Source organism: Acipenser ruthenus, chromosome 4 (assembly GCF_902713425.1).
Source record: "Acipenser ruthenus chromosome 4, fAciRut3.2 maternal haplotype, whole genome shotgun sequence".
NCBI lineage: Eukaryota > Metazoa > Chordata > Actinopteri > Acipenseriformes > Acipenseridae > Acipenser > Acipenser ruthenus.
Window position 1 is genome coordinate 20682161 of NC_081192.1, and position 12346 is coordinate 20694506.

Consider the following 12346-nt stretch of genomic DNA (forward strand, 5'->3'; position numbering starts at 1 on the left):
ATGCTCGATGCAGACGGTGCTCGGTGCACAAGGTGCCTGGTGCGCACGGTGCTCGGACACCTGGGTGCTCGCTACCGTGCACAACAGTTATGCGCTACAGTTCCGCTTGGGGCCTCCTCCCTTTCGAGGGGCCACGAATACATCCGTGACAGACCCTCTTCAGGTCTCGGTATTTCAGAAAGAGTGGCTGCCTTGCTGTGCAAACAAGCCATTTGTCTTGTAGACCCCATCTCCTACGGAGAGGGGTTCTACTCAAGATATTTTCTGGTACCCAAGAAGGACGGAGGCTTTTGCCCCATCCTAGACCTGAGACTCCTCAATTAGTTTTTGAAGGAGAGGAGGTTCCAAATGCTGACTCACCGTCACATTCTCCAGTCCGTCAGGCTGGGTGACTGGTTTACCACCGTGGATTTACGGGACGCGTACTTTCACATTCCCATTTGTCCAGAGCACAGGAAGTACCTCCGCTTCGCCTTTCAGGGAAGCGTTTATGAGTTTTCCATGCTGCCATTTGGCCTCTCATTAGCTCCTCGTACGTTTTCAAAGTGCATGAATGCTATCCTGGCCCCCTTGCGCTTGCAGGGGATCAGATTAATGAACTATCTCGATGACTGCTTGATTTGTCCCAGTCATGAGAGGGTGCAGTGGCCCACATGGCAATTGTGACAGAGAATCTGGCGAGGCTGGGCCTCACCATCAACGATGCAAAGAGTTGGCTTACTCCGGTGCAGTGCATGTACTTGGGGCTCTGGCTGGACTCCAGTACGATGCGCGCATACCTGTCGGATGACAGAGCAGCAGCTATTCGAGGTCGCCTCTCCCTGTTTCGACAAGGATCAGAGGTTACCTTGGCGTTGTGCCAAAAACTACTGGGTCTGACGACCACAGCTGTATCAGCCATCGAGCTGGGTTTACTTTGCATGTGCCTGCTGCAAGCGTGGCTCAATGCATTTCACTCAATGCATTTCACCGTAGGATGACTAGTTTAATCCCTCGGTAAGTGGGACCGAGGACGTCACCCCAGGAAGGGGCCTATCGGCAGCTCTGATATACAGAGCTTGGTAAATACATACCAATAGGCAGCCCATAAATAATGTTTTGGTGGTCATCTTCTCTTTCAACAGAGGAATAGAGAGCAGTATTCTGTATTGTTTTATTTGCAAGCAGAAATTATGTTTAAGATTGAATGTACTATACAGACACAGTACAAAGGTAAGGTAAAGTACTCAATAACTTGCCTTCTACAAATAACTCTCTTTCAGTCTTTCCGTCATCCTGGTACTCATCCAGCCATCTAAAAAAACAAGTTCAATTGACCATTGGAATTGTAGGAAACAAAATTCTCAACCATTAAAGAAATAATATTATTTGTCACAGAGGAGTACAGTACCTGTTGCAAAGAAACACACTTTCATGTTCTCTGGTCTGGTCTTCAAACTTGATGATGACTTTTTCCAGGAACCATCCATTACCTTAAGAAAATGTACTTTTGTAAGGTAAAGGGTTAAACAAATATTATGAGTACACTGTGCCAGCACAGCTGGAACAAACAAGGGATTGAGTGGCGTGTGGGAACTTGACTGACCTTGGTTGGAACACTGCTCACACAAACTAGCAAAAACAAGGTTTAGCTTTACTAGCACATTTAAGCAACATATTTAAGACAGGCATTTGAGAGTGCATTAGAGAAGAATTGAAGTTCCTCAATGAACACACACCAGCACCTTGTCCGATGTCCTCCCAGAGATTAGGTAACTAATTACTCCTTCATTTCTGTTAATAACTAGAAGCCTCATTATTGTGTTTAATGATAGTGATTTAGCTGTACAAGTGTGACTTTTGATTACTGGAATCAAGAATGAAAACTTGTTACACAGAAATACACACAATTTAGTTTCCTTACACTTTCATTGAAATGATTCAAGAGAAAATGATCGCACAAACATGTTTTCAAAACAACACTGCATTTTGTGATAACCAATCACTAAAGTTTAAATTCTTGTGATGAATTAAAATGGTTACACACTGATCTGTAGTGTTAGCTGTCCTTGCTTGCATTTTAAAAGCCATACCCTACAGGTTTTCATATTTGCTGTGTGATATACAAATTGAAACTGTAGACGTCCTTGTTTAGGTGTGACCAAGTAAATGAATAAGAACCTGAGTATTAATGTCTTTAGCACTATATCATTTGAAGAGAACATTTCAATTTTTAAGTTTCTTTTTATAAAGCGAACAAGTGTTTTTGTATGCATCTATTTGTTTTATAACATCTCCCCAACATAGGTTACCATGCCAAACATACTAATAAAGTAATTATTGACAGAGCACAATACCTGGACCAGTTCCACGGTGCTCGACCACCACCTTTCTCAGTTCTGCCAGAGATACAGCCTCAATGCTGAAAATGTCAACCTTATCAAAACAAGCACACCATATTATTCCTGCATGACACCATTGTAAACAATCCAACAACTGTTAATAAATGGTATGCTAGATAACCTTTGCAAATCAGTCTCACAGTTGACGCTGAATCAAAGGACATAGCTTGCAAAATAAAATAAAAAACAAACACAGGCTTCCGATTAAATGAAAGTCACACATCTCAAAGCTCTGTGATCATTAAAGGCAGGAACAATTGCAGACAATCCTGTGTCTGGTGAGATAAAATAAATAAAAGCCCACCTTTAATTCCATTCAGTGTGTTTCTCTTTTTCCTCATTTATTACAGGAAATTGTTTTAAATAATCTCAAAATGTAATTTACAACTGACAGCTTCAACATTGTAAAACTAAACAAACTATTTCACATGCAGTTCACTTGAATCTCTGAAAAAACGTAAGCAACTTCAGTCAGAGGGAGACAAACGTTTATTTTGTGATAGCACTTTACAGTAAGTGGTGGGAATAAAAATACTTAAAAAAATATTTCTTGAAGTAATCATTGGCATATTCATATAAACTGTCTTAATCCAACCCTTACAAACACATATCATAAAGGGTTACTAAGGATGGCAGCATCCCCTTTTATAAATACATTACACATGGGTTCTAAGATGGAAAAGGAAAATGCATATTTCTGGCAATAAACAATTCAAACCTGGATCTGTTTTTATCTTGATTCATCATCAATGATGTGTTAATCGATTCAGAATAAAACCAACTCCACATTTGCTGTAATTTACTACATATTGTTATTATTAAGCCAAAAATACTGTGAAGCCTTACCTGTCCTTGCTGAAAGATGACTTTTTGATTCACTGATTTGTGCAGTTTCCTTTTACCAGTGTCCCCTCTTGACCCAAAGATGTTAATATAAACAGCAGAGTCTGTGTCGGCTCCTGGCCTGGACCCAGTGTAAACGTAAACCTGATACACCAGCACTGTTTAACAAAACAAGAACAGTCTTGTCCATTTGTATGCACTATAGGGGACATATTAACTTGTTCTATATACCAGATTGAAACTAAAACTGAAAATGTACAGCTTGATCTATTTAAATGTCACAAACAACAACATACAATCATTAACTGCAACGTATTGTGAATCACGGTCGTCACTCCATTCAAGTTAGAATAAAGGATGAAGGAAAACTACTGTGACTACCTATACGGGACACAGCTAGCCCAAGTGATATACAAAAAAGGGGCAGCCCAGTAAAGATTTAATGTAAAAGTTAAACAAGACACATTTTTCTATTCATGGTGCAACTTATTATTTTTAAATTTGTTTAAACAAAAGTCAAACAATTTATTATCAAAAAACAAAAAACTTGACCATTATCACAAAAAACTTGACCATTATTAACCCACTAGGCCATGCTGTCTTCCCATATTTCTGTTAATTTTATATATACAAACTTGGCTAAGATTCTGTGACAGATTCACAATTAACAGCCTACAAGACTGAATACTATAATGTTGCAAACAGCAAATCAGTGATCTCAGGTTCTACATTGAAGAGATGGAAAAGGTTTAAAATGGAAATACTGTAATAAACTGGTTTTGTCTGTATTGCAGAGTAATGCAAGGGCTATAAAACTGATTGACCGTACACAAATAAAACCCATCAGCAGATGCTGAATAATACAGAGCATGTCATGAGTTATTGAAATGATGGCTTTCTTCATTGCTAAAGTTTACAGACTGCAGAATTTACAGAGCTCAGAGCTGTGAGTACTAACAAGGCTCCTGAGTGAAATAATAAAACATGAATGGATTTTTCCATCATTCTCATTCTGTTATGGAATTGGATTATATTCCTGAGAAAGGGTAAATAAATCTAGTTTTAAAGTTGTTTGGGCAATGCACTTCAAAACTATACAAACAAGGGGCAGGTTTGTAAGTCAACTGGACAGTGGATATATTATGACTTACAGTACATAAACTATGTGATATGAGATGAGTGGCACTGTTAGCTTGGGGTGTTGCAAAATACAGTTAATAAAGGATAACCCAGGGCAATAATTCTAGAGATGCCAACTAAGGACCATATGGTACCCTAGGTAACACTTGTAGACCCTTTGTACACGCCTAACAAGTATAAATTATTTATATGTAATAAATTGGAGAATAATATTTTTCATAATGAGCTCTAGTATGACACATTGTTTGTACAGCAGTAATATTTTACCTGGTAAAGACTTCTTGTTTGTCTGATGAACAGCCAGTTCCTTCCATACATCTCCAACATCTTTATCTTCAGCCAGCCATTGCCTCACAGGAAGGGACATCTCTTTCTGTGTGGCCAATTCATGTAGAATCACCTCCTCTAAGTACCAACCAGGGTCTTCTCCAGTGTTGTCATGGCCAATACGTAATTTGTACAATTCCCCTAGGTCCTTCAAATTAATCTGTGTACACAGTAAGCACAGTTTGCCAATAAAAATCCTCGCACCAAAACAAAATAATTTAATTTATCAAATTTAAAGATCTAAGTATTGTAGGTCTGACATACTGTGCAGTTAAAGGAACTACTGTATTCTGCAAGGTCAGCTATCCTAGTTGGACTTTTTTTTTTTTTTTTGGCAATATCTCTTTAAAAATTAGATTTTCATCAACTTATTAGGTTTAATTTCTCTCCAGAGCACATGATTAATTCATGTACCACATCTTAATTTTGCAATGTTACTTAACCCATTCTTCCGTAGGAATGGGATAGGTCTGTCTTTAAATCCGGTATTGGAAATCCCACATACATGTTATTAATACATTTTCTTATTTTGGGACACTGATGGTATCAAAATGTTACTGTATGAACCAATACATCACCCATAACTTAACACCCATAACTTAACTTGAGGTATAACTTTAGGAAGGCAAATTCGGTTTACATACTGGGAATCCATTGCATTTTTATTATACAGTACCATATCAAGACCATTGTGAAGTATTTGTTTCAAATCCATTGTGTTGCCCTTGCTGGTAATGCTGGGGTCTACTAATGGTTGTGCTTGGGTTTCCATTTCAAACCCTACTGTATATACTTCAAATCTTAACTTTACACTTACACTGTCTTATGTAGAGTACATGTGTGTGCTGTCAATATTAATTGAAACAGCCTCCAGACTTTATTCCCCTACTGCAGTTTATTTTTCAATAAACAATTATGTATTGTATTGTGTCTGACACACATTTAACGATAAGTCTGATTTGATATTGAATTTTTGTGAGATAGTTAATTGTACGTTGTGCATTTTATTTATATTGTCTGAATAAAACAATTTGTTTCATACAAAATACTGTAATTGAAAAATAATGGTAGCAACATTGAAATGGTGAAGTTTTTGGCCTGTGCAAAACTGCAGCTCACCACATCCCGACTACTACTACTACCCACCTCTTATTTTACATTGCCATCCAACCAGTTATTAATTACTGGGTCATTCCGTCAGGCCTGTGACACGATGCCAAATTCATTTAGTGGCCTACTGCTGTAATGCATCCTTCCCACATCACAAGTATATTGTTGAAAAAAATGGGGACCCTTATGTGGACGGTCCATCCATCTACATTGTTAACACTGTAACTGCCTTGATTTTCACCAATCTTTACCAAACCTTTATCACACACTCCTAGCCTCCAATAGGCATTTCAGATTGTATTTGGCAATAACTGCAATTGATTGTATACATATTTTTTTAAATATGCCTTCACTGGTTTTGTTATAGTTTAACAACATTGTTGACATTGTGTGAAGATGCTGAGAAGATAGTGGATAAGTTGACATGACACATTTTGCCATTATTATACATCAAGCACATTGATGAGTTCCTCATGCGTACATACTGATAGCTTTTTCCGTAATAGTGATATCTATAATTTACACTTCTGAATCACTATCTGGACGGATTGATACATTAAATACTGAAGATGTTCCCCTCACAGCAAGACCCGTGTTTTTGGGCTGGTGCACACTATTTTGGAACTCTTTGTTTTACACTGGTCTTGTACCCTAAAGCATGCAACGTTTTTAAAATTGCATACAAACTGTAATGTTTCTTTAGCTGTTTAAGACAGTAACAAATCGGAATTGATTTGTATTGTATTGTGTATACCAGCATATTCAATAATAGTAATTATGCTCACCAGCCAGAAAAACTCATTAAAAAAATGACAAGATTGTTCTTTTGTATGTAACTACATCTACATCAGCAATCTGGAAGCTTCTGCACAGGCCCTATATATATATATATATATATATATATATATATATATATATATATATATATATATATATATATATTTACTTGATTACTGTCTGTAACTTTGTGGCTCTGGGGTTTGATTAATTTGTACAACTGTCAGGACACAGTTTTCACTAGCATTATCTTCATCAATCCTGCCAACTCAATTTGCCAGAAGCAAAGCCTTAAAACAAGTCAACATATTTGTATCACTAACATACAAGAAATAAGTATTGAGGTAACTAATTTGTATTATGTAATGTATCTAAAGTCTTCTTCTTGCATACATTGTAAGTCCTGAAATAGCTGAAGGACTGTAATGCCCTGTTTCTTTGGAATAGAAGATTGGATACTCTCAAAACTTACAATATTGATTTTCTTTTATTATTTGGGTGAATGGGAGGGGGCTTAAGGGAAAGAGAAAAGGCCAGGGCAGGGTTCTACAAGACTGATATATCAGATTTAATAATTGAATGGCAAATTTTGCCATCTTGTAATGCACTGTATTGTACGAGAGTTTCTAGTTCTTTTTACTAATACCTAATACCAAATAATTGCCGGGTCTCAAATAATCGCCAGTTCAAAATCAAAAAGACATCACAGAAACTGCAAGGTTATTATTTTGGTAATGTCCTTCTGGGCAGTCTTGGTCGAGCATTTGTCATGTGATTAGTCATTGCTGATGTCATTACTGATGTCAAGTATGACGTTATATCTGATGCAATGCATAGGCATAATAGGGGTGAGTTAAGGTTGTGCGCCTTAACGTCCTATTTGCTGACTTCTGTGATTTTGAACGGCAACCTTAACGTTATTTTAACAAAGTTTTTGTTAGGCTACTTAAGTTTGTGTTGCTAAGCGTTTACCTCAGTAAGCCATGAGTAATGCGGTTCTCAGAAAACATATGTGGTCGGTTTCATCCAAATGGACCCTGTTAGTCTACTTCCAGATGCGGCGTAAATAGCAACTTCATACAGCACCATATTTAATTTAAATATTCTATTGACATGCAGCTGTTCGTACCCTGTTTTGTGAAGGGTTTGTTATTGGTAATTTTTATTTATTTATTTATTTATTTATTTTTAATGAGGGAATTGATAAGTTAAGATAAAAATATGCTGGGTCCTGACTACAGTATTCATGCTAAACGAGCATTACTGTACAGAACAGGGTTTCAAATAATTTTGTATATTTGGCATTTCCGTGTTTTTGTTTTATGACGGCTAATCATTGTGGAGTAGTGGTTAGGGTTCTGGACTCTTGTACCCTTGAGCAAGGTACTTTACCTAAATTGCTCCAGTAAAAACCCAACTGTAAGAATGGGTAATTGTATGAAAAAATAATGTAATTGTATGTAAAAATAATGTGATATCTTGTAACAATTGTAAGTCGCCCTGGATAAGGGCATCTGCTAAGAAATAAATCAAGTTTTTTTTTTAATTTTATGGATGCCATGTTATTTACACTAGAGCATCAAAATGCAGTTATTTGTTTTACTTTAGAAATAAACAAAAATGATTTATTTGGAAGTTCTTATGGCTTTTGTGGTTGTATGGGTGTGTGTTTGAATTTTGTAAGCCTAATGTAATGCAAATAATCGTTTTAGGCCTATTTGAAGTGTTTCACCATTAGCTGCTCTGGCGCAGTCTCTCATCCTAAGTGTACATGTAGGTTTTAAATAGGCCTACTCGTTCACCTTCTATCTGACACGGCTTTTATTTACTTACTCTGTACAGTACACTATGATGATTTATTACGCTTGCGAAAAGCTTGAAATGTTAGCTACACAAACACAGTTACCAAATCGTACAACTGCGCATGCGTAGGATTCGTTTTTAAAATTACTTTTTTTTATATTAAAATACACATTTTTAAACCTCCCCACCCACAAAAGGCACTAAAGACTACTTAGATGCAGTAACTTGCCAAATGGGAGTAGTGACTGTCCAGTAGTTTTTTTTTTTTTTTTTTAATAATCCCGGCTCCAAATTTACACAAAAAAAACCACCAGTTTTTTAAAAGTGCTGCAGCTCAAAAACTACTGGACAGAATAACACTAATTCAGCCTACCAATCAGACGATATGGGGCTTATAATGGAAAACATTGCAACCTTAACTATGGCAGGACGGTAACGCTGGGTCTATATTAAACGCCAGGTTTCTGTCATTGCCAGCTGAGCAAGATGAGGAGGAGCTTGAGCGTAATGAACTGCTAATAAGTGACAGCGATGACAGTGACTCTCAGGATTAATAAATAATAATCATAGAAAACGTAATTTAAGGTAGGCCTACATGTAATCCATATGTGTTTAATGCAGTTATTAAGTTTTGATCATTTTAAGCGTGCTGAAAGTAGGCCAGATACAAACCGGTGTTTTGTTTTATTAACAATGTACAAGTTTGAGATTAAACAATCAATTATTTTTGATAATGATACTTATTGCTTTTATTGTTCATTTTTAAAAACATTTTAGAAGTTTGTATTATTATCCATCCATCCATTGTCATTAACCGCCTACTCCTTTACAGGGTCGCGGTGAGCCGGAGCCTAATCCGGCATACACAGGGCGCAAGGCGAGACTACACCCTGAGGGGATGCCAGTCCATCGCAGGGCATGTAGTATTATTATTATTATTATTATTATTATTATTATTATTATTATTATTATTATTATTATTATTATTATTATTATTTATTATTATTATTGTTGTGCTGTAAGCATAGCAGGCACGCCTGTGTTCTGATATCTACAGGGCTGTTTTTAGTGGATTTAACTGTTGTTATTATTATTATTATTATTATTATTATTATTATTATTATTATTATTATTATTATCAATGGTTGACCTAATTCCGTTTTTAAATACAAAATCGTACTGCTTGTTCATTTTCCAACGTTTTGCGTAACGTATCCTTTTTAACCAGTGCAATACTTGAGGGTGTACAATACAATGTAATTTTGATATAGCCTAAAACAAAACTGTTACTTAGTTCCTACTGACACAACCTTTTAACAAAGTTGCTGGAATGTTTACATTAAGTTGTATGTACAAGGTTGTATGTTAGCGGCTTCTCAATGACCGCATGAAGCATGTAAAGCTAGTGATCTAAATATAAATGCCGGTCTCGATCAATCACCGGTCTCCAATATGCACCTGGTCTGCTGGCAAATATTGTAAATAAACGCCAGAGGCATTTAATTGAAGTTTTACGGTAGTAGTAGTAATAATAATGATAATAATAATAATAATAATAATAATAATAATAATAATAATAACAAACACATTTTTTTGTGAATCTGGTTACTGTAATGGAATCATCTCTTCGTATATATTTTTTTATAACCATGATATTGTACCAAGAAATATTAGCTGCAGATGAGATCACTGCACACGGATGTAAATATTTTCTGCACTCGGATTTGCTGGAAATAGGTCAATCTAATAAGGTCTATCATACAAATGATTTGTTTTGTTTTCATAGTCAACATAATGTGCAAGCAAATTAAATGTCAGCTAGTAAATATATCTTGTCTAACTCACCACTCAAGTTTCAGTTTTAATGACTTCTCTAAAGTTATGTGTTAAGGTCTGATTACACTGGGCGCGGTAGTGGTGGTTTTTCATATTAGCCAAGTTCTTGGTTTTCCTTAAGGGCACCATTCCAACCAAAGAGTCCTCTGTATGCCCAGTAATGCCCTTTGTGTCAGGACTTAACTATTAACTATTACATCACTTACATCAAGCATAGAGACAAAAATGCTATACAACTCATGGGTTGTGTGGGTAATATTTTAGTATAATTATTAAAGAGTGAAGCAATGCTACTTCACACATACGTAAAAAAAAAGGGAGAAATGGAAATGTGTTTACCTGGAATGTATCTGCACTGTTTGGATTAAAAAGCTGATGCTTTCCAGATCCCAGGATAATAGGACCTGACTCTCCAATGTCTCCATAAGCGAAGAGGAAGACCGTTGCTTCAGTGCTGGCAGAATGGAAATCCCCAGTCACTACTGTAACCTTCCAGTCTCCAGCTGTTTCATTAGAGATACCGTGTTAATGTGAGGGTCATTTCTCATTGTTTTAAATAAAATTGTATATAACGCCATAAATCATTTGATTAAACCTAATTTTGTGATCAGCCCACAGCACTTGTGAGGCAAAGCACTTCTTTGCTTTTCAAGGCAGCACACAGAAAGTCGTGCTTAGGTTAATAAAAAAAATGGCAGATTTACAATTAAAATACATTACCATGCGCCTTTTCTTTCTCACTAGAATGAACATTTATTCGAATCTCTGAAAACACAGGTAAAGATTTCCAGTTATTTGGGGATATTGTTTTCAATAACTCACAACATTATAACTACTGAATATGTATAAAACAAATTGTGTAAAGAGGCTCTGGTAATTACATCCTACAGTATTTGGTTACAATGCATATTTCTGGGGGAGGGAAGTTCTGATGCTCCTATTAGGGAGAAGATGTATGTGTGACATGGTAAAAGCCTTCTGAAAGTCAGGAAGCAAAACAGCGAATCAGCTGAGAGAACTGGATTTAGAGGTATTTCCACAGACTATCACCATTTTACAGTGGCACAATGGGATGTAGAAAATGGCATTTTATTTTTGTTTTTTAAGGTGACATATTGTACAAATTGTACCAATTTGCTCAGCCATTGAGGTGTATAAAAGCATTAATGAATTTTCAACTTTAGTTACCTTGCAGTAAGAGTTCCACGTCAGACTTGACAATACCCTGGGATGAATAAGGAAGCCATCTACAACATATAAAATACTTGACTTTACTGTTAAGGTTTTATTGTAAAAATCAAAGGAATATCATTTTAGACTGAGGTTACCCTGTTGACATGTATCATTATTGTTCCAGTGTTCCCTTGATGCCTCCCACATAATAATAAAGTGAATATTTAGCCAAATCTAAATGGACAGAACAGTGATAGAATGGTGTTTTCCATATTGTGGACAACCTAACTTACCGGTAAAGGACAGCAGCCTAACTTCAAGTCTAAACTGCCTAAATAGTCTCATCAAAGGTCCATTGACTCCCAAACATTTTGGCCAAACTTTATTAGTATTAAGTAGTAGAGACATAAGTAAGGTGACCATATGGCTCCATGTTCAGCGGGATAGTTTGGGACAGTTCTGGCTTTTCAACTCACAACCCAATGCATTCTGGTACATGTTACCTGTCTCAGGTACCATTCTTTCCTTTAAGAGAACAGGACTACCCCTACCAGAATGCATTGGGTTGTGAGTTGAAAAGCCTGAACTGTCCCAAACTGTCCCAAACTGTCCAGGTGAACACGGAGCCATATGGTCACCTTAGGCATAAGCAAAACTTTAACAAGCAATTCAAACTTTTGTTTTCTCAGTAGATCTTCAGGAGCAGCATTAATGACACTATTTTAACACAGTACATACAAATTACAGTTTTCTAAACATATAATCACAACACAATACTCAGAAAAAGTAACTACATTTTGAAGCAAAATTCAGTTCCTCTTTTTTATATCAGTGCTTTAAAAATAGAACCACTTCATTTCAGTATTAGAGATGTTTATGTTACCTAAGTCATACTACAGGTATGGCCAAAAGTTTTGAATCACCCTATAGAATTAACTAATTTGCTTTATAAAGTT

The 12346-nt window shown here is 36.3% G+C and overlaps 1 protein-coding gene across 1 annotated transcript in view; it reads right to left on the minus strand.

The window, feature by feature from the left end:
• Positions 1 to 12346, minus strand: part of LOC117399989 (lipoxygenase homology domain-containing protein 1-like) — a 92925-nt gene that overhangs the window by 48981 nt on the left and 31598 nt on the right. Inside the window, exons 23-30 of the mRNA XM_059023400.1 lie at positions 11406 to 11464; positions 10938 to 10982; positions 10557 to 10720; positions 4632 to 4851; positions 3228 to 3382; positions 2337 to 2415; positions 1391 to 1472; positions 1239 to 1294 (exon numbers count right to left, since the gene is read on the minus strand). Of these exons, the coding sequence (XP_058879383.1) occupies positions 1239 to 1294; positions 1391 to 1472; positions 2337 to 2415; positions 3228 to 3382; positions 4632 to 4851; positions 10557 to 10720; positions 10938 to 10982; positions 11406 to 11464 (860 nt within the window). The remainder of the gene's footprint in view (positions 1 to 1238; positions 1295 to 1390; positions 1473 to 2336; positions 2416 to 3227; positions 3383 to 4631; positions 4852 to 10556; positions 10721 to 10937; positions 10983 to 11405; positions 11465 to 12346) is intronic.